This window comes from Dromiciops gliroides, chromosome 1, assembly GCF_019393635.1.
Source record: "Dromiciops gliroides isolate mDroGli1 chromosome 1, mDroGli1.pri, whole genome shotgun sequence".
Lineage (NCBI taxonomy): Eukaryota > Metazoa > Chordata > Mammalia > Microbiotheria > Microbiotheriidae > Dromiciops > Dromiciops gliroides.
The window spans coordinates 58,466,709-58,490,412 of NC_057861.1; the positions used below are offsets into that span (position 1 = coordinate 58,466,709).

General features: G+C 43.7%; 1 protein-coding gene across 1 annotated transcript in view; it reads right to left on the reverse strand.

Annotated features, from left to right (window-relative positions):
- Positions 1-20,352, reverse strand: part of SIN3B (SIN3 transcription regulator family member B) — a 55,766-nt gene extending 35,414 nt beyond the window's left edge. Inside the window, exons 1-3 of the mRNA XM_043987844.1 lie at positions 20,233-20,352; positions 18,739-18,845; positions 14,858-15,011 (exon numbers count right to left, since the gene is read on the reverse strand). Of these exons, the coding sequence (XP_043843779.1) occupies positions 14,858-15,011; positions 18,739-18,845; positions 20,233-20,352 (381 nt within the window). The remainder of the gene's footprint in view (positions 1-14,857; positions 15,012-18,738; positions 18,846-20,232) is intronic.
- Positions 20,353-23,704: the final 3,352 nt, after the last annotated feature.

The window sequence follows — 23,704 nt, forward strand, 5'->3', positions numbered from 1 at the left end:
AGGTGGGGTGCGGCTAAGGCCCTTATTATATTAAAAAGGTTACAGGCCTTATTACAAACCACAGAAAGTGTAACGTGCCCTGAGGCAAGCGGCGGCTAAGGCCCTCATTGTATTCAAGAAGTTCCAAAGAGACTCAGTGGAAAGAGAAGTGCCAAAATGCAGTCAGGTTGTATATTTTATTTCCCTGTATTCTTAATTTTCAATAGTATCTCATAAATAAGCACTGCTTTGATTATTGAGGTAAGAGGCTTCTTAATATTTGGCTTATCAATTTGGGAGTGGAGCAGTGTGGTGGAACTTTACAAACAGCCCACATTAAATTAATAGCAGTCAGATAGCCAGTCAACAGTTCCAGATTAAGTACCCCAGTCAGATTAGTCCCCCCAAATTAGGCTAGTCATTTAAAATATTCTTACACAAGGCTTATCAAGCCTGATGACTACTATGCATTTCTGGTGATCAATGTATGTATAAAGATATTCCCCCAAACTTGCAGAAAACAAAACTACCTACACCAAGACAGGTCTTGTTTTCTATTCTGGGCACAAAACAGAAGACTTGGGGTGAAGGCAGTGTCTTATCAACTAAAGTTAAGGGCGCAGCTGGTTAAGAAGGTGGTAACTGAGAACAGGATTTGGATTTCTTATCCAGGACTTAAAATACAAGAATAAAAGACCAAGGAGAAATCGCAACTAACAAATGATGGTAAAAAATAAAAACATAAGCATATCTGCCTGGAAACTTGCAAATCTTATGAAGAGTAAATGTGCCAGGCCAAGGGATAACAGGCTTCAACCATTAAGGAGAATACAGGTATTAAGAATCACAAGTGAAGCACATACAGTGAGCACAAGCAATAAGAAAGACATACCAGAGAAGTCAAAGCAAGGAAATACATTTGACTTTAAAGATCACATTCACAGAGACAAAAAGGTCAAGAAAGAAGTCAACCACAATACACCAGCCTCAGTCAGATGGGACTGCACCAGTACACCAAGAATGGATAGAAAGTAAAGTGAAATAGGGATCTTACTGCAAGAAACCAAAGCTGACAACAAATATCCCCTCATCCTGCTGCAACCCAGGACTGGAATCTGCTTCAGGAAAAAAGGTACAGACAGAGGAAGGAAGATGTGTGAGCAAGAGCTGTGATTTCGTTAGTGTGAAGAGGTTTCTAATAGGGAATCTCTCCATGGATATAGATAACAATTTGTCAAAGGATCAGAGAGAGTTATATACTGTGATTAACTGCAGAAATTCAGGAAAAAGAGGAGAAAACATGATGGCAGGGAAAGGGGTGTTAATATGGTAACTGAAGTATGCTCCTGACTCCCTGTCCTGAAGGTTAACAAGTGTAGATTCTGCACCATGAGCTAAGCATGGAGGCAGGATGCTGGAGCAGTGGTACAGGACTTCCACAATCCAGACACCTGCCAAAGCTTTCTCTGTGACTAAAGCAAATCAGCTAATTGTTTGGGGGCTTCTAAGATCATTTTGCTTACCCAGGTTCCTGTACTCCCCACTCTCCTTCACCCCACAAATCCAATCGGTTTCCAAGCCTTCTCCATCCTACCTCCACAACACATCTCTCCTCTATCCCCTTCTGTCCACTCACATGGTGGCCACCCCCTAGTTTAAAGTCACCGCCACCGCCTCCTCCTCCTCCTCCTTCTCCTCCTCCAAACTGCTGCAATACCTGACAGCTGTCTTCCCAGCCTCAATTCTCTTCCTTTCTCTAAGGCATCCTCCATACAGTTGCCACAGTGATATTACTCACCATATTACTGCTCTGCTCAATAAACTGCCCTGGTTCCCTGTTACCTCTAGGATTAAATACCAACTGCCAGTGTGGCATGTAAGCCCTTCACAACTTGCCTCCAAGCTGTCTTTCCAGCCTAATTAGACATCACTCCCTTTACTATACTCTGGCCTTCCTGCTTTCTTCACTAGTGACCTTCCATCTCCTTGTTGTCTGGAATGCACTACCTCTCCTCAGCTCTGCCTCAAAGAATCCCTAGTTTCTTTCAAAGCTCAACTCAACACTTCTACCTACACTAGGCCTTTAGTTTGTCTCCTAACCCCTAACATGACTTTATACTCAATTTGTACATTCTTATGAGAGCCAGAAAGCTGATCTCAAAGCCAGGAAGTCCTGGGTTCAAGTCTCACCTCTGATACAAACCTGACCTTGATCTAGGCCAGCTCTCTAAGACTACAAGTTACAGAGAAGATGCTGACCTGAATAATAAGAGGGAGCTTCTATCTATTCCCATATGAAAAAATGTTCTAAATCACTATTCATTAGAGAGATGAAGATTAAAACAACTCTGGGGTACCACCTGACACCTATCAGATTGGCTAATAGGACAAAAAAGGAAAATAATAAATGTTGGAGAAGCTGTGGAAAAATTGGAACACTAATGCATTGTTGGTGGAACTGTGAACTGATCCAACCATTCTGGAGAGCAATTTGGAATTATGCCCAAAGGGCTATAAAGCTGTGCATACCCTTTGACCCAGCAATCCCACTTTGGGGTCTTTTTCCCCAAAGAGATCATAAAAAAGGGAAAAGGACCCACACATACAAAAATATTTATAGCTGCTCTTCTTGTGGTGGCAAGGAATTGGAACTGAGGAGTTGCCCATCAATTGGGGAATGGCTGAACAAGTTGTGGTATATGAATGTAATGGAATTCTATTGTGCTGTAAGAAACAATGAGCAGGAGTTCAGAGAAACCTGGAAGGACTTGCATGGGCTGATGCTAAGTGAGATGAGCAGAACCAGAACATTGTACACAGTATCATCAACATTATGTGTTGATCAACTGTGATAGACTAGATTCTTCTCACCAATCCAACGGTACAAGAAAGTTCCAAAGGACTCATGATGGAAAAGGCTCTCCAAATCCAGAAAGAAAAAAAAAAAGGAACTGTGGAATATGCACGCTGATTGGACCATACTATTTCTTTTGTTTTTGGTGCTGTCGTTTTTCTTTTTTGAGGTTTTTCCTTTTTGCTCTGATTCTTCTCTTATAACACAACTAATGCAGAAATATGTTTAATGTTATTATAAAGATATAACCTATATCAGATTACCTGCTGTCTAGGGGAGGGGGGAGAAAAATTTGAAATTCGAAATCTTATATAAACAAATGTTGAAAACTATCTCTACATGTAACTGGAAAATAATCAAATACTTTTATTTAAAAAAAAATAAGAAGAGGGAGCTTCCTCACATAGGAGTTCCCTATACCAGTGAAATCACAAGCTGAGGCCCAGTCTCTGGTCTCATACCTAAGTGCAGAGCGTCCCTCCAATAGAATCGAAGTTCTTTCAGGGCTTCGATCATTTCTGTCTCTGTATCCCCAGTGCTAGAGGTACCTGGCAATTGGCAGAGGTTTAACAAGTACTTACTGATTTCCCTGAGAGGCAAACTGATATTTGATGTAAGGAAAAGATTTCCTAACAATTAGAGCTATACAAAGGTAGAATTAGCTGGCTCAGAATTCAAGAAAAGGTCAGTTGTTGTTTGTGTTAGATGGAATTGTTTTATGGTGTAGACTGGAATAGATCTCCACTCAAGCTCTTTCTATCAACACAACCACCTACAATGAATGTGACCTTGTTTCAAAAAGTGGAAATGGTTCTTCCCCAAGAGCAACTTGCAGTATTCTGGACCTGATTCCCACAAACAAGGGACTTGTTGGCAGTACGAATGTCATGAATTTGGAGAAAGGTAGGAAGGAGTTAGGAGAGGAGAGAAGCTGAAATTATTTTACTGTGATGAAATTACATCTGGAGTACTAAATTTAGTTTAGACATCACATATTAGGAAAGACATTGATAAGCTAGAGAATCTCTAAAGGAGGGACATGAGATAAGGATGTCTAGCCTAGACATGGGAAGAGATGGAGCACCAGCAGTGCTCAGCTTGAGAGCAGTCTTCAAGTATCTGAAGGGCTGTCACTTGGAAGAATGACTTAGGACCAAGAGAAAATAACTAGGACCAAAAGGGGACTTTTACATGGAGAATATTCAACCAAGGGTTGGATAACCACTTATAGATGGGATCCTTCCCCAATCCCTCTTAATTATAGTACCTTTTCTCTGTTAATTATTTCCTATTTATCCTGTACATAGTCTGCTTTGCAACACATCTGCTTTTAAATTAGCTGTTGGATTATAAACTCCTTGAGGGCTGAAGTTGTCTTTTGCCTCTTTGTAACTCCTATGCTTCAAAAAGTGCTTGACATATAGTAGCCACTTAAATGTTTAATGATTGGTTGGTTGGTTCCTTTTTCAGGAATGAGTCTAGATGGACCTTCCAACTCTGAAATTCTATGATTCAACTCTGGTAAACATTGGGGTTTGATCAAAAACTACACAGGCTTCATAAGCACATAAGACCCAAGATAGTTACAAAAAGTTAAAAGTTTACCAAACAGTACATGCTACAGAAGATGAAAGCAAGGGCAAGAAAATAAGGATGAACACCAAGAAGAAAAAAAGAAAACAGGTTGACAAGGAGACAGACAATGCAATTCCAACATCGTCTCTGTTTTCTGCACCAAGGAGAATGATCTTTGAACTGTGAAAGACAGAACAAAAATGCTTAAGAGAAAGCTGAACTCCAAGATCAGTGAGATGAATTCAAGTGCCCAGGTGCATGTGAACAACACAAATGCAGTGGAAAGAAAAAGCAGTTATGATGGCTGAGCCCCGGGGGGCAACTAGGTGGCACAGCACTGGTCCTGAATTCAGGAGGACCTGAGTTCAAATATGGCCTCAGACACTTGACACTTACTAGCTGTGTGACCCTGGGCAAGTCACTTAACCCTCATTGCCCCACAAAAAAACTAAAACAAAAGATGTCAATATGATGGCTGAGCCCCTATTAGTGATCTGTGAAAAATCAGAGAGAGAGAGAAAGAGGGACTAGAGGGCTAGAAATGGGTGAATATCAGCCCCATTCCCAGAGGAGTGAAGTAAAAGGAGTATCCAAGGTATAAAGTTGACCAGGATTCTTTTTGAAATTCTAAAATTACTAAGGGAATGATTTGAAGCCATTTAAAATGGGAAACAACCTAACTTCAACAAGAACAAGTCCTGCCAGACTGAGCTCATTCTGGGAGAAGAGGAGATAGCTAGGTTAGAAAAAGAAAAGAATGTTAGAGAAAGAGTCAACACCTGAATTTCCATCTGACTTGTCAGCAGCTGAAGCCATTCGTAGGTGTCGCCTCCCCCACTAGATGAGCTCCTGAAGAGCAGGGGCTGTGTTGCTTTTGCTTTTGTATCCCCAGCACTTTGCACATAGTAACTGCTCCATTCACAATGTATTCATTCATTCAATTCCAGCAGAACATTTTACAAAAGCTCTCATGCCATTCTGGTGGACAAGACAGAAATGAACTGTAGATGGTAATAGGATCAAGTAGATCTGTAATTAGATGCATGACCGTCAGACCCACAGGAGTTGTTGTTCTTGTCAAGTCTGGAGTTAGGCGTGCAATGGAGTGGTCCAGAAATCTGTCTCAGCACTGGGAGACTGATGGCACAGATGGTATGCTTATCAAATCTTCAAATGACATTACACAAAGCTAAAAGGGAAAGTTAACATACTGGATGACAGATAGGATCCAAAAAGCTTTTGACAGGCTAAACTGATACTCCAAGTCTAGTGAGATGAAATTTAATAGGAATAAATGGAAAGTCTAACACTTAGGATCAAAAAATCAACTGTACAAGTACAGGACCAGGGAGATGTGACTCAGTGATATTTCTTATTTATAAAAAAAAACACCACAAACCCATATCTTTGAATGGACTGCAAACCCAACAGGAATCAAAAATGATAAAACAATCTTTGAATGCACAAAAGACAGTGTTCAGAAAAAAAGTTAAGAGCCCCACTGTATTCTGCCCTAGTCAGGCAATGTTTAGACCATCATTTGGGTCTGGGAACATTTTAGGAAGGACACCAACAAAACAGAGTGAATCTGGGACAGTGAGAAGAGTGATATGAGGGAGCCATTTGAAGGGCTATGATGCGGGGAAAGGATCTGCTTTGCTCTGCTTGTCCCAGAGAGAACTAGGAGCAATGGAAGCATATTTTAGTTCCACATAAAGAAAAAATCTTCCTAACAATTAGAGCTTTCAAAGGGAAATAGGTTACCTTAGGAAGCAGCAGGTTTCCCATTGCTAGACTGCTTCAAGACGAGAGAGAGGATTCCTTGCACTGAAGTTACAGAAAGGATTACAGACAGAGGCTGGACTAGATAGCTGCCTTCTAAGGTCCTTCCCAACCCCTGAGGTGCTATAATTCTGAGTAGGCTAGGCTAGATTATAAAGTTCCTTCTACAATCCATGATCTGAGATCCCATCTAGCTATAACAGTCTGTGATAAGACTTAGCTCTTCTCTGCAATACAATGATACAGGACAATTCCAAAGAACTCATGATGGAAAATGTTCTCCACATCCAGAAAAAAGCACTGTGGAATCTGAATGCAGATTGAACCATACTATTTCTACTTTCTTCCCCTTTTTTTGATGTTTCCCCCTTCTGTTCTGATTCTTTTTTCACAATATGACTGATACAGAAATATGTTTAATGTGATTGTACATATATAACCTATATCAGATTGTTTTCTGTCTTGGAGAGGGGGGAGGGAAGAGAAGAAGGGAGAAAAATTTGGAACTCAAAATGTTATAAAAAGAAATGTTGAAAACTATCTTTACATGTAACTGTGAAAAATACTATTAAGATTGAAAAAAAAAATTTAAGCTTTAAAAATACATAAAATAAAATGAAATACTTTCTCAAGAGACAGCTGGGGGCTGGTAGGTGGTGTAGTGGATAGAGCACCGGCCCTGGAGTCAGGAGTACCTGAGTTCAAATCCAGCCTCTGACACTTAACACTTACTAGCTGTGTAACCCTGGGCAAGTCACTTAACCCTAATTGCCTCACTAAAAAAAAAGAGAGAGAGAGAGAGAGAGAGAGAGAAAGAGAGAGACAGACAGACAGACAGACAGAGACAGACAGACAGAGAGAGACAGACACAGCTGGTAGCATAATGTTTAGAGGGCTGGGCTGGGAGTCAGGAAGACCTAAGTTCAAATCCTGCCTCAGACATGTGCTAGCTATGTGCTCCTGGACAAGTGACTTAAATCACAGTCTGCCTCAGTTTCCTTTTCTGTAAAATGGGGATAATAACAATACCTACCTCACAGGATTGTTGTGAGGATCAAATGAGATAATCTGTAAAGCACTTAGCCCAATGCCTGGCATGCAACAGGCACTTAATAAATGCTAACTCCTCCCCTCCCTCAAGAGCCATCATGACTACTACTGTCTCAAAGGGAAAGCACTACATTAAATACTACAGCTAACACAGAAAGGAAGAAAGGGAGAATTTGTGGAAGACTGGATACTTTAAGATTAGGCTACAGGAGAAATATAAACCTTTGTTCAGAAGCTACAAAATGGAGTTCCTCACGAGTCCCTCCCCAGTGTCATGGTACTCTCCTCTCCTAAACTATTAAGGGCAAAAAAAAAAAAATGAAAAACCTGTTTACAGTGATTCTGGAAGCAGGTCTCAAATAGACGAGGGCAGTAACTACAAGTATTTATAGTTCTCTCTGAATGTAAGACTATATTTTCTGTCAAGATCCAACTATGAAAGTCCAGTTGCAGGAACATTCAGCGAGCACTAAAATGCATTTTCACAGCATGGAGCTCAATTTAATTCCTTTGATTCCCACCTTTCCCTAGCAAACAATAATAATACCATGCAATCACACAGTTCTTTCTTCTTTGGAAAATACTTACCCATATGTGAGGTTAGCTTTGAGAGAATGCATGGTAATGGGGGAAAATGGAGCTGCTATAAAGAGATAAAGCTCCGACAGTTACTGGCTATGTGGTAAGTTAACATCCAATCCTTAGCTCCTTCACCTATAAAATGGGGATAATAGCATCAGCACTACCTACCACACAGAACTGCTGTAAGGAAAGTTCTCCATAAACCTTACATAGCTACAGAATGAAGAATTATCATTGTCATTATCATCAGTAATTAAGAGCCCTGGCAAGTAGACTGTGGGGTCAAGTGATGGTCATTTCTGACTCACTGTTCCCTCACCTGTAAAATGCGAATCTTAACACAGGCTGCACAGGGTTCTTGTGAGGAAAATATTTTGTAAAACCATAGATCTGTAAGCAATTTTTTAAAACGTGAACCATATAGTATTTAGACCACTTATAAACATGAAATTAACTCTTGATGTTCTAAATGGGACATCTTTATCCAATGACAAACAAGTTGATATGTTATTAGAAAAAAGGAACCAAAGCAGCTGCCACGGCTTCCTGCACACCCCCAGAAGATTGAACCCACTCAGCTTTGGAACACCTACCCTACCTAGCGTGATTAATAAGTACAAATTCACATGGTTGAATATACCTAGTTGGCCCCAGCCATATTTTATATTCCACCCAAACCAATTTTTTTTAACCTTCCTCTTCCCACTTCCCCCTATTCATACATGAGGTGGCGCAATGGATAAAGCACTGGCCCTGGAGTCAGGAGAACCTGAGTCCAAATCTCGCTTCAGACACTTGGTAGCTGTGTGACCCTGGGCAAATAACTTAACCCCAATTGCCTTAAATATCTGGGGCCATCTCCAGTGATCCTGATGTATATCTTGTCACTGGACACAGATGGCTCTGGAGGAGAGAGTGAGGTTTGGTGACCTTGCACAGCCCTCCCTCACTTAAACCCAATTCACTGCAAGTCATGACACCACCCTGATGTCATGGTCTTCTTTGAGAATGAAGGACTAGGGGCGGCTAGGTGGCGCAGTGGATAAAGCACCGGCCCTGGAGTCAGGAGTTCCTGAGTTCAAATCCGGCCTCAGACACTTGACGCTTAACTGGCTGTGTGACCCTGGGCAAGTCACTTAACCCCATTGCCCCATAAAAAAAAAAAAGAAAAGAAAAGAAAAGAAAAAGAGAATGAAGGACTAACAACAACAACAATTCATACATAAATCAATTCCACTGTTACTATTGGACAGGGCATATCAATCAACTCACATGACTCCACAGACCATCCCTGTAATTTTCTAAACTAAAACACCAAAAATAATCTCCTGAACCATGACCAGGACTCCCTGGACTCCCCTCTATGTGCTGCCTCAGCCAGTTAAAGCATAAGCTCCTTGAGGGCCTTCTTTGTCTTAATGTCCCCAGCATTCAGTACTTAATAACAGTGGAAGCTCATACCAGGATAATATGCAAATTTAAACATTAAAGAGTGGCATGATAAGCAAATAAGAGGAGCTGTCAAATCTATGGATAGGGAAAGAGTTCATCACCAAACAAGAGATAGAGAGGTTCACAGGAGGACATAAAATTAACATAATTAAAAGTAACATGAAATTAACATAATTGACACAAAATCAAAGTTTTTGCATAAACAAAGCCAAAGTAGCCAAAATTCAAAGAGAAACAGGAAATTGGGAAAGTATTTGTGGTACATTTCTCTGACAAAGGTCTCATTTCTAAGATTTATGTAGGAAACTGAGTCAAATTTATGAAAATAAGAGCCATTTCCTAACTGACAAATGGTCAAAGGATATGAATAGAGAGTTTTCAGAGGAAGAAATCCAAGTTATCAATAGCTATATGAAAAAATACTCTAAATCACTAATAATTAGAGAAATGCAAATTAAAACAACTCTGAGGTACCACCTTCACACCCATCAGATTGGCTAAATTGACAAAAAGGGAAAATGACAAATGCTGGAAGGGCTATGGAAAAACTTGAATACACTGTGGTGGAACTGTGAACTAACCCAACCATTCTGGTAAACAATTTGGAACTAGGCCCAAAGGGCTATAAAACTGTATATAACCTTTAACCCAGCAATAGCACTAAAGCTATTCCCCAAAGAGATCAAAGAAAGGGAAAAAAGGACTCCAATATACAAAAATAATGATAGAAGCTCTTTTGTGGTGACAAAGAATTAGAAACTGAAGGGATGCCTATCAACTGGGAATGGCTGAACAATCTGTAATATACAAATGTGATGGAATACTATTGTGCTATAAGAAATGAGGAAGGGGATGGTTTCAGAAAAACCTACAAAGACCTATATTAACTGATGCAAAGTGAAATGAGCAGACCAGGAGAGCAATCTACACAGCAACAGCAATATTGTAAAGATAATCAACTCTGATAAACTTAGTAATTCTTCTGATCAACACAATGATCCACCCACAACTCCAAAGGACTCATGATGAAATACCTATCCACCACCAGGTAGGACTCCAAGGATAGACTGAAGCACATTGTTTGTTCTTTTCTTTTTTGGGGGGGAGGAACAGAGCTAATAAGGAAATGTGTTTTGCATGATTATGCATATTTGTAATCAGTTTTGTTTTTCTTGCCTCCACATTGAGTGGATGAAGGGGAAGGTAAAAACAGTGAATTTGGAACAAAAAAAATAATTTTAAAGCTGTGCTTAAAAAATTAAAAGAAAAAAGAAACAATGAAGAGGACTGTTTTGGAAAAACCTGAGATTTGTATGAATTGACAAAAAGTGAAGTGAGCAGAACAAGAGAGCAATTTATACAATAAAAACAATACTTTAAAAATAATCGGGGCAGCTAGGTGGTGCAGTGGATAAAGCACCAGCCCTGGATTCAGGAATACCTAAGTTCAAATCGGGCCTCAGACACCTGACACTTAGTAGCTGTGTGACCCTAGGCAAGTCACTTAATCCTCATTGCCCCACTAAAAAAAAAAAAATCAACTTTGAAAGACTTAGGAACTCTGATCAATACAATGAACAACTACAATTCCAAAGGACTCAAGATGAAACATGAAATCTAACTCTAGATAGAAAGATGATAGACTCAGAATGCAAATCTTTGCTTTTCTTTCTTTCTCTCTTTTTCTTTTTTGGACATGGTTAATGCAGGAATTTGTTTTACCTGACTATACATATATTTTTTGCCTTCTCAATAGGTGGGAGTAGAGGAGAGAGAAAATTCAGAACTAAAAATAAAATAAAATTGACTTTAAAAGAATTAATGACCCAAACCCCTCACATTTGGACTCTAACACCTTAAGATCCAACGTGCTCTGTAAGAAAGGAGAAATGACACTTGAGAAGGTAAAGTCTGGAAGAATGGCTAAAACTGACCAAGCAAACACAGAAGGAACTGATTCAGAGGCCACACGATTTCTAAAGCATGCACGAACTAATAATCAAGATATCTATTAAAGGGAAGAATCTTCCCAAAACAAGGGGGAAAACCCCCACAGATGTTATCCCCAAAAAGGCAACTAAGAAAATCGAAGCAAGTAATAACTTGTAATTTATCAAATAAATCTTTATGAGAATGGTCTTCACATGCATCAAAAAGTATCCTTGGTAAAATCCTAATAAAGGAATGGATAGGCTTTCATAGATAATTTTCTATGGTGGACCTCATCTTCAGTCACATAATTAATTTCGGTAGATAGGAAATACAACATTCTACTGTGCTTATTGCCAATGACAAAAAGGTATTTGAGGGCAGCTAGGTGGCTCAGTGGATAAAGCACCGGCCCTGGATTCAGGAGTACCTGAGTTCAAATCTGGCCTCAGGCACTTGACACTTACTAGCTTCGTGACCCTGGGCAAGTCACTTAACCCCCATTGCCCCACAAAAAAAAAAAGGAAAAAAACCCCATATATTATTATAAAAAAGGTATTTGACACAGTAGAACAAAAAGTAAACTTAGAGGCTCTTCATAATACAAAATTCCTTAATGGCCACAGAGACAATTTTGCTCATTAACAATTCTCTGATTACCACCAACATGCAAGACTTTAGAGTACTTACCACTGTAATGGTGGATTTATTAGGCAAAGTGCAAACTGAAAAGAGATTCCCTAGAAATTATGAGGCTTCAAGACGCTATGTGCAGATAACATATGGCTACCAAGCCCCAGCACACCACGGTGCCTGCTCAGAGATCCACTGCCATTCAAAAGAAAAAGACCTACTACTTTACATAGTGGATCAAGATGCCTGTTTCCAAAATTATAACATGCAGTTGGATAGGCAGTGGGTAAGTTCATTATATATCTATCTTGGGCAGCACTGCAAATGAATAAGAAATCGGTCGCAAAGCTGAATAAGAGAGTAGACTCTCTAACTGCATTTAGGAAAACATAGTGTTTTCAATCATTCCAAGGCAATGCTCCCTAACACAGAAATCCACCTTCCTAACACCAATATTCTCCCAGTGATACCACCTGGACGCAGAAAGTCATTTCTCCTAGAGAGACTTCTTCAAATATCATCTGGGACAAACCCAAGAAAACAAAAGGAGCTTTGGGCAGAGGTAGATTCTTTTGTCTAGACAGCCCAAGGACTAACTAATGGGATTAGACCACACCTAGATAATGGATTTTACCCAGACCAACTGTGTGAGGGGTCCTGCATTCCTTTCTCTGATGTCATCCCTAGAGTTCATTATAATATAGCCCACCTTCGAGTCATGTCAACCAATTAGATTTGATTAATGTACAATGACCCGCCTCTATCAAAAAAAGGATAAAAATCCTTGGAGGTGTCGTTTGGGGCTTTTCTCTTGCTTGAGCTGACTGGCATGCTGACACCCTCTCTGCCTGGGACCTGAGAAGATGGGGAAACACATGATCAATCCCTTACTGGTATAATATTGATCAATTAATATAAGCTTATCCAAAACTTCTGTCTATAGTAATTATTTTCAATGTCATATCCATCACTCCACTGTGAAAGACACAGTCACAGGCCGCACAAGATGCTAAGTTTATGGATCCACAAAAATATGTTGAGCAATGTTATTCTCAAATCCTCATTTATCACAAGATAAATCCAGCTATGATCTCTTTTTAAGAAGCACAAACTCTGGACTCTGGAACTGTTGCTTAAAAACATGAATTAAAAACTCTTCATGATTTCACAAGTCATGTGCCTCCGATTTTTTTTAAATGGAGATTTCTGAAGAAATGATAGCAAATGTCACAGTCTATCTCTTACCTAGAGTAAAACTAGGCATTCCTCCCCTAACCTCAAACACATCATCCTGCTGTTTCTTTAACACTAATCCTTACAACTCTCTCTGCAATTATCCCCTTGGAAAGGTTTTTCAGAGATCATCCAACTCAATCCCCTCCTTTTACAGATGGAGAGGCTAAGGCCCAGAGAGGGAAGTGATTTGCCCAAGGTCACAGAGTAACAGTTTTTAAATATAAGGCTCATAGAAAGCTTGATATAAATTGTGTCTCACTTATCTCCACAACAACCTGTGAGGTACAAGCCTTATACCATCCCCATAAGACATAGGAGGCAACTGAAGGTCAGAGAGGCTGACTTGCCCAAGGCACATCAGAGAGCTGGGACCTGAACAGGATGTGCCAAGGCCTGAAGGCTCCTCTCCCCTAGCCAGGCATTCTCTCCGACACACTGTGCTCTAAAGGCTGCCTAGGATACAAGCCCTTGTCAAAGCTGTCGAAAAGAGTGATTCTGATTCTCACCCCTTCACCTGTCCTGAACGACAAGCTCACCCACGGACAATGAGATGCCACTTTCTTTGTCTTTAGGCACCCCACTCTCATGCAGGCACCAGGAGAGGGTTTTCTACCAGCTCAGATCCTGCAAAAGCCTGGGAGGAGCAGGAGGTGGGCACTGCAGCACCAAATGTGTCTGTAAATGACAGGTACAGATAGAACGCTCCAGGTCCTTTCTAATCTATCCTCAAACAAAACTCATCTTCACTCTGCAGGGTCACATTTCTCGCATACAAGGCGCAGGTGCCTGCAACTTAAATATAATAAAGCTTTACCTATATTTAACTTAATGACTCCAAGGCTCCAGGTATCCTGGTCAACACCTGTAATCCCAGGTACCAGAGCCTGGGACTCGAACATCTGGAGCTCAGGAGCCCTGAGCTGAAATGGATTAAGCCCATCAGGTGACTGTACTAAGTCTGACATTAAGATGGTAAACACCTGGTATGGAGAGGGGCAAAGACATGAACAGCTCAGAAACAAAGGGAACAGGTCAAAGTTCTTATGCCAGTCAGTCGTGGGATTGGATCCATGAGCAACCTCTGCACCTCCAGTCTTGGTAAGAAAAGGAGACCTCTTTAAAAAGAAAAAGAATCTCTGACTTAATCAATGCACATCTCCTTCCACAAATCCCTCCATGCCCAACAGACGGTCTCCATAAAATGCTATGGACAAAAAAATTCATCTCCTGGTAGCCAATCTCCTAGGATGAGCAGACCTCACCACCAGGTCCCAGTTTGTCAGACAAGTACCAAGGAGCTCTACATAACTGGTAGAGTCTTCAAGGCCTTAGGGTCGCCTCACATCCATGAAGGACCGTTTTATTGGATCTCTGCCTGAATAAAGCTTTACAACCTAGAATATGTCTAAAAATGAGTTAAGTTTCCTTGAAACTGTCACAGGGGAAGTTACAAAATGAAATCATTTAACAACAGCTGTTGGCACGGTCTTTCTATTCAAAATAAAAACCCATTTCTGAAGAATCAATCCATGATGTGAAGGCTACAAACTACAACATCCAGCCAGTATTTAGATTCTCCAAACTGACTGTTTTGGGTTTCCTGTGTGGGTGTTTCCGACTATTTTAGTTTGAACCAAAATTGATTAGCAGAGGCCAGGTAGCAAAATGTGTTCTAAATTGCAATCAAAGCAACTCACAGATGCTGGAAATCAGAGTTCTGTTCTCCTTGTAAATCTATGCACGTAATTTGGATATGCTTCAGTCACTCAAACCATCTCAACATACCTGACTTGTCAACGGGGCCTGAATGCTTAACTTGCCATTCTTTGGGATTTCTATCCTGTATCCCAGAGGAAGGAAAGCGTTGAATCCAACAATGAGGTCAGGGTGTTCATGGAAGAGCTGAGACACTCGCCTGATGACGCCAGGAGTATCAATGCTAAAACAAGAAGAAGTGGAGTGGGCAGGAGCATTAAGCAATGAACTCTCCATGACAACCAAGCTGCCTGTGAATTAGCCCCTAAGTCTCGAGTGCTCTGCCCCTTACTTACAAGAGGTGCCATGGCCCCACCAACTTTGGAGAGAGGCAGGCAGAGAGAGCTGGGTCTTGGTCCCAGGCCCTGGGCAGGTGAGTCACAGGACCTCTGGCTGCCACTCCCAGGCCTCAGTGGCAGGCTAGGGGCACCAGCAGAGGACAGAGGCCCAGGCCGTCATGACAGCCATCTCGTGATCCCGCAGCATCGCTCCCTGAGAGCCAACCAGACACTATGGGGAGCTGCAGAGTGCCAAAGCACTCCAGTATCTCAAACTACTTCATCAAACCCTGCATCAGCCGGAACAGTTCAGGACAGAACTCCTCAGTAAGTGCTGGGTTCTAAGAAATTGGCCAAAGGATCTCCTGCTGTGTGGCAGCTCACCTGACTGTGGAAGTTTGGGACCAAACACAACAGAGGATAAGACAAAGACTATCCCGTTGTTCACCATCAAGAAAGAGTTACTATGAGAAAAGGTAAACCCAAATAAAGCAAAACCACATCAGAAACTGTGAGAGGGATATTTGTAAAAGTGCTTAATGTAGTGCCTGACACACAGTAGGTGCTCTATAAATGCTTATTCCCTCTCCTCTTGAGGAGGCAAAGCCCCACCACACAGGCAGGCTAAGAGCCGAGAGAACTGGGCTCTAGACATCTTTGGACGAGCCACTTGGCCTGCCTGGGCCCGAGTTCCATCCGTCAAATGAAAAGGCTCTGACAGTCAACGTTCTAAGGGCTTTCCCAGTTCTACGTCACTCACAGTCGGCCAGAAAGCATTTATTAAGCACTTACTATGTGCCACTGTGCTGAATGACAGGAACACAAAGAAAGGAAAAAGAGGGTCCCTGCCCTCAGGGAGTTCACAGTCTAATGGGGTAAAGGTAAACTGGAGGCAACCTCAGAAGGAAGGCACCAGCATTTAGGGGGACCAAGAAGGTCCTCTTACAGAAGGTGGGTTTTAGCTGAGACTTGTAGGAAGCCAGGAAAGCGAGGAAGTCCGAGGCACAAGGGAGGGACAGCCAGGGAAAAGGCGTGGAGCCTGGGGATGGAGGGTCCTGTGGGAGGAACTCCACAGAGGCCAGCATCCCTGGATTATAGAGGCCAAGAAGAGTAAAGTCTAAGACTGGAAAGACAGGCCAGGTCCCTAAGGTCCGTTCCAGCTCTGACATTCAGCATTCTCTATTCTAAGTTCTGTCCCGGCTCTGACATTTTATGTCCCTTACAGGCCTCTCTGCTTTGAATCCCTGTCCCTTCAGGCCAACTAACTCAGATAGGGCACCTGACAGGGCAGGAGGAAGCTCTCACAAAGCCCATAAAACAGCCCTAGCAAATGCAAGCCAGAAACCTTGGCACCCTCCAGGCTATGTTCTCAAGTGCCATCTAGTAACAGAAAAAGCACTGCATGGACCTGGAGACCAAAGACCTGGGTTCAAATCCCAGCTGCAACATTTAGTAGCTATGTGACTTTTGACAAGTCATTTATTTAACCTCCTAAAGCCAATTTCCTTCTCGATTAATTGGGGCTCGTCATGCTTACACCACATACACTTTATGGAAATATTATGAGAAAAGCAAAATCTAAGTCTTGAAGGACTACAGAACCAAGATGTCGTTCTATTACTCAGAAAGCTGCGTGTAGACACAGGTTGTTTCTGTTTTGTCTTGTGTCACAGGTGTCCCGTACAGTGCTTGAAAAATATTCAGTGCTTAAAACGCTAGCTAAACTGAACTAAATTAGCTTTAAAGGCCCTCAGAGTACTGATATATCAGCAATGAGGATCCCTGAAGAGGGAAATACCTCCAATTCTGGAATGTAAAGGTTTCATAAACTGGATGGTAAAGGCGGCAATAAAGGACACAAAAGAAAAAAAAAGGAACACAAAAGGGCACCGATTGCCCTTCTCCTCACCTACACCACCACCTTCTAGATCAGACCCCAGAGATATACTGCAGCCCCCGCCCTCCCCTCAACTGGTGAGTGCAAACTCATCTAACTCATACCAGACCAGTCTCTACCAAACTTCTGCTCTAGAAACAGTCATCAAATCAATGCTACCTTCGCTTCTGGAAAGGGCATGATAATCAACTGCCCAATGGCTCCAATCACAACCCCAGAAATTTCTGAGAACCAAACTCCCCTTCTTGGCCATCTCCCATGTAAAGGTCATAGACAAGGACTCACTTTTTGCATTTGTATTCCCAGAACCTGGTGCAGTGCTGGGCCCAAAGGAGACACTTCATATTTTCTCACTGACAGATCTTTCCCAGAATCCATGGATATCATTTAAAACCACCTTTGTTGGGGCAGCTAGGTGGTGAAGTGGATAGACCACTGGCCCTGGAGTCAGGAGGAACTGAGTTCAAATCTGGCCTCAGACACTTAACAATTACTAGCTGTGTGACCCTGGGCAAGTCACTTAACCCCAATTGCCTCACCAAAAAAAAAAAAAAAAGACCACCTTTGTTCTGAAATCCTCTCTCTAACCCCCCTCCCCAAACTAACTCATAGGAGGTGGGAGACCAGGCTTAAAAAACACCAAGAGGTTTGTCAACAATCTCTAGAACAGAGGGTGAACCAGAAGAGGCTCTGGAGGCCATCAAAGTCCAGCCTCCTCCTTTTACCACAAAGCTCAGCTTAGCACCCTTGCCTTGTGGTAACAGGCCTACACTCCTGCTGGCCTCCAGGGTTCCCCAACTCTGACAGCCCACAAATTGTTCTCCTAAAAAACAGGTCTCACCAGGTCACCAACTCAAACTCCAGGAGCTCCCTATTACTCCAAGGACCAAATATAAACTTGTCTGCCATTTAAAGCTCCTCACAACCTGGACCCCTACTAGCTTTTCATCCTTCTGACAGATCATCACCTTCTAGGCCCAGCTGGCCTCTGCTATTCCTCATATATGGGCAGCTATGGGGGGTGCAGTAGGGAAGAGTGCTGAACTCAAAGAAAACCAGGGTTCAAATCCCAACTCAGTCTTTTATTAGCTGTGTGACACTAGCAAGTTAATTAACTTCTTTCTGCCTCAGTATTCTCATCTGTAAAAATGGAAATAAGAGCACCTACTTCAAAGGGTTGTGGAGGGTCAAATGAGATAACATGTAGAGCACTTGAAGGTCTTCCCCTCTAAGGTTACCTAATGTCTACTTTGTCTGTATCATGCCTAAAGGCATATATGCACATGCTGTCATTCCCATTAGAATATAAGCTCCCTGAAAGCAAGAACTGGTTTTGCTTTTCTTTTTTCAGCTCCAGCTCATAGCACAGAAACTGGTTTGATCCCAAATGTTATTCACATAATACTTTTTATACAGTGAGGCAGATTATACAAGCATCACCCTCATTTTACAGAAAAGAAAACTAAGGCTGGGAGTGACCTGGCCAAGGATGCAGTTAGTATGTATTTCAGGCTGGATCTGAACTCAGGTCTTCTGGACTCCCAAGTTCAGTACTCTATCTACTGCCCCATGATGCCTCTCTACCCCTGTGAACTAGAGTCTCAATTTCCCAGTCTTTAACATAAGGAAAATGAACTGGGCTGGATGTTCCCTAAGCCCCTTCCAGCTCTGAATTCTGTGCTCCTCCATAGTGAGCTAGTGGCCAGTGTCTTATATAAGGACTCCAGCATTATTACCTTTGGCTCTTGAACTCTTTCATGATCTCCAGGAAACCATTGTAGGTGGCAGGGTCACTCCCAAATCGGATCTTCACCTGATCCAGATAGGAGAGGGCATCCTCTACCTGCAGGTACACAGTGGGGTTGTGGAAGGAAGAAGGCATCTTGGCCTTCAAGATCCAAGAGGGGAAACTGAAAGCCAAGGGGAAGGGTAGAGACAGGAACCACTGAAAGGTGAGAAGAAGGGGGTGGGGAACTGAGTGGGAGAAAACCTGGGCCTGGCCTTGGAGGTAAGGGTGGCTAGGTCTTGCAGGAGAGGGGCTAGAGTTTAAGGAAGGAAAGGGCCACCGGGGTGAAGAAAGGAGCTTGGAACAAGAGGGAAGAGGGTCAGGTTAGAGCCTTAAAACGTGAGGCCAGCAGAACTCTGGGAGATGCCGGCTGGGGGCTGCATCTAAAGGAGGACGGTAGGAAGGAGGTTGCCAGCCTAGGGGAGAAGGCACCCGAACTTTGGTGGAGAAGGGCCGCTTAGACTGGGCAGGGAGGTAGCAATGAAACGCAAGGGGGCACAGACCACAGGTGGGAGAACTGAGACGCCGCTAGGAAGGCCGCTGTGCCCAAAGCTGGGCTCCTGCCCATCCCCAGAGAGGAGGAGGAATGGGCTATATTGGAAAAAGGGGCTGAGGATGGGGGAGGGGTGGTGTCCTGGGGATGTGCAGGGCAGAAGGAAACGGGGCCCCCCCTCTGGGGAGAGACTGTAAGAGAGGGAGAGGTCAGAGGTACTGGGGGGCTGAGCAAGAAGAGGGTAAGGGAAAATGGGCACACTGGGGAGGGCTGTGCAGAAGGAACAGGATGGAGGGAGGACAGGGGCCCTGGGAAGAGGGTGCGCAGGGGGGGGCAGAGGAGAAGGGGAGCGCTGGGGCGGGGCGGAAATAGGGACCCCGGGGGTCTGTGCAGGGAAGGAATAAGAAATGGGGACGCTGGGGGCTGCGCGGGGAGCGAGGGGAGAATGGGGCAATGAGGAGGGGCTGGAGGGGAGGAAGGCGAGGATTGGGCACTGGGGAGGGGTTGAACAAGAGGAGGAGGACCGGGGTGCTGGGCAAGGGGTAAGGGGGGAATCAGGCACTGGGGAGGGGCTGTGCAGTGAGGGAAGGAGGGTCTCAGGAGTTGTGAAGGGGGGAGACGAGAAGAGGGAAACCTCGAGGAGGTAAGGGAATACTGGGGAGGGGAGAAGAGGACCCCCGAATGGGGACGTGCAGGGGCAGGGCAAGAATGGAGGTAGGGTGGGGGGCTTTGCAGGGGGGGAGAGGAGGGCACTAGGACAGAAGGGGGCTAAGCCGAGAGAGAAGGAGCATGGGGCGGGGAGAGGGAGGGCGGGTCCAGGTGCGGGGAGGGTGAGGGGAGGGGGCCACGGGGGCGCGAGCGGCAGGGGGGAGGGGAGGCGGCGGTTGCTATGGGATGCGGGCGGGGGCTGGGGGGAGGGCGGGTCAGGAGGGGCGGAGGGCGCGCGCTCACGTGCACGGGCAGCTTCTCCTGCGCGGTGGGGCCCGCGCGGCCCCAACGGGCACCGCTCATCCCTCGGCCCCCGGCTCCGGCCCCAGGCCCGGCACCGCCGCCGCCGCCGCCACTCGCCATATTGGAACTAGGCGCAGGGAGAGACCCCGCCCCCGGTCACGTCAGCGCGCGACCTTGACGTCAGTGCGCCGGGCACGCCCCGGGGCGGAGTCCGGTGGCGGAATTCGGATGGGTGGGTGTGAGGGGGGGATGCCTGACCTGCCTGCGACGAAGCGAGGTCGGCGCCCCTCAGTCCAGGACAGCTCCTCGCGCACCTTGTCCTTCGTGGTCATTGAATGGACTTCAACGAAAGCCCTGTGCTGAGTTAGTGGGTCTCCTGAAGCCTCTTCCTCCTGACGTTCCCCCCCCCCCCGACGGGGAGGAGCAGCCCATTAGGACACGGGGACTTGACCGAGGTCCCCCAACTGGACCTCGGCACTGAACATTCGAACCGGCCCCCGAGCCCACTACGACATGATGGGCCAGGCTTGGGTGTGTAGGGATTGTGTGCGCTGCCCTCAGCGAGCTTCTAGTCTGGTGCAGAGCTAGCCCGCTGCCCTCTTCACTTGAGGCATCAGTGACTGCAGCCTTCATCCGGGCAGGCCAAAACTATGATTATTTTTTTATTAGCAGTCACTTGAGTACACGGACGATACAGAGGAGGAAGAGAGGAGAAAATGGGAGAAGCGTCTCGCTGTGACCCCTCAGTTCAGCAACAGGATTTTAGGAATCGCTCCACTCCTTTGGTAGCTCAGTGCATAGGGGGCTGCGCCTGGAGGAAGAAAGACCTGAGTTCAAAATAGGCCACAGACCCTTATTAGCTGTGCTGTTGTTTGTCCAACATTCTCCAAGAAGACCGAGACATAGAGATGTCATGATGTGCACTGAATTGGATTTAAGTGAGGCAGGGTTGTGCAAGGTCACCAATCTCACTCCTCCAGAGCCATCTGGGTCCAGTGGCAAGCTATACATCAGGATGACTGGAGCTGGCCTATGATGTTTAAGGCAATTGGGGTTAAGTGACTTGCCTAGGGTCACACAGCTAAGTGAGGTGTGATTTGAACTCAGATCCTCTTGACTCCGGGGCCAGAGCTCTATCCACTGTGTCACCTAGCTGCCCCCATTAGCTGTGTGACCCACCAAAGTCACTTACCTTCAATCTCTTCATCAGTAAAATGGGGATAATTATAGCATCTACCTCTCAGGGTTGTCATAAAAAAATGAGATAACAGGTCCTAAAGCAAGCACTATATAGCTGCTACCTAGTCAAGGGATTTAATATATATTGCTTAAGATCAGTGAGCATTTATTAAGTGCCTACTATGTGCTATTCAGTTTGGCATAGTGGATAAAGAGCTGTCTTCCAATCAGGTAGACCACTATTCAAGTCATGCCTCTGATTCATGGTGACTGGCAAGTCTTTGCAGTTACCACCAGCTTTTTTCCCCTACTGCTGCAATTCATGGACCCTTTTGGTAGTCTAGTGAAGTCTATGGTCCCCTTCCCTGAGTAATATCTTTAAATAATTGAAGAAAATGCTAAACTTTATTTAGAAATTGATGAAAATTAAGAAGTAATTTTTCTCCAAGTTTATGGGATACACTTATGAACCCCCTGAAATTATTCTGGGTATATGGGGAACCCCTGCTCTAAGACCATAAGTGGCAGAGCAGGTGGCCATCTGCATTGGTAGAGCTAGTTGCCTCTTAGGAGTTTGTAGGCCAATAAAATTTTTTAAATGGGACAATACTCAGCTAGAAGCTGGAGATATGAAAAGAGAAATTAAACAGGCCCTTTCCTCAAGGAGCTTACACTCTTCTTGAAGGAAAAGCATGTAGACAGATAAATATTGTTCAGTCATTTTCAAATCTTCAGGACCCCAGTTGGAGTTTTCTTGGCAAAGATACTGACTAGAGTGGTTTGCCATTTCCTTCTCCAGCTCATTTTACATTTGAGGAAACTGAGGCAAACAGGGATAGGTGACTTGCCCAGCTAGTAAGTTTTTGAGACCAGATTTAACTTAGGTCTTCCTGACTCCAGGCCCAGTACTCACTCTATACACCATACCACCTAGCTGCCTCAATTTATATACATACATGTATGTGTAACACCAAACTGCTGCATCACTTTGCAAGTCATGAGGATTCATTATTTGCCTCCTTTAATTTCCATTAAGTGCCAAAAATAAAAAAGAAGTTGGAGTAGAAAGACAGCTATTGTAAAGGACCAAATGAGAGAACTGTGCAGAGTTCCAAAGGAAATCCTCAAAAAGTATGATGCTCTGTGTGTATGTATCTCTGAAACACTTGACTTATCTCTGGGGATTCTTACTCTTCTGCATCTACAAGTCAAAAATGACCCAAAAGCATTCTGATATCGAGAACTTGGCAACCTGCATAGTAGGAATGCCGAAGACAATCAGAAACAGATACAAGATGGCACCCAACCCCCTTCTTCAAGCATTTGGGTGAAGTGTTTGTTGGCAGATTCACCTGGCTTGCCAGCCAAGAGTTGTGATGATGGTGGGGCAATTTCCTCTTTTCCCCATGAAACTTAAAAACAGCATGCCGAGAACTTCAGGAGGACTGGCCATAGAAGGGAAGGTTATTTGAGGCCCTGATATTCCAGTTGTGAGTTTCCTTGGCTCTATGTGTTCCCCACACATGTGCCTCATTTCCATTGTACTGTAAATTTGTGGCCTTCGTTCTATACATGGTTTCTATGCATTTGTGAGTGAGCGTAACTCAGGTATGCAGGGAGAGATACCTTGTAACTATTGGTTTTCTATGTTGCTAGAGTAAATGCCATCACTAAAGTACTTTTTAAAATTACTACGGCACTAGAAGTTGCTTTTCTAGGAAGTTACTCAGGTTTGCCTGGGAAATATCCGACCCCAATACTGGAAAATGGGAGTTGAGATTTGTCATTACTAGGATGCCCCTCTGTTAGGGAGTCTCAAAGTCCATGTTGTTTCTTTTTCACATAGTAAAGCTCCTGAAAAGTTAAAATTTTAGACCTTACCAGGAACTGGTTATCAAAAATTCAGCATTTCTATTTCTGTCCCTTCTGCATGATTTCATTCAGTAAAATGTGGTCTAAAGTATGAGTGAGTAGACTTTTTGGGTCCTCAACCCTAGGCAAGTCAGCTAACTTCTCAGGGCTCCAATCAACTCTTTAAGACTTCAAGTTAAAAAATTTTAAAAGACTTCAAATTAAAGCTCATTGGGTGAGTTGAATTAGTAGAGGGAATTTTCTCACTGAGAGTTCCCTAAACCATTAAAAAGTCCAAAATGTACTTTGGGGTTTAGGAGGAACATTAAATTCCTTTGGGGATGGGGACAAAATGAGCCAAACAAATTATGAATTATTGGTGGGAACTTTCATATCTTTTTTCCCCAATCTTAATAGTATTTTATTTTTTTCTCAGTTACAT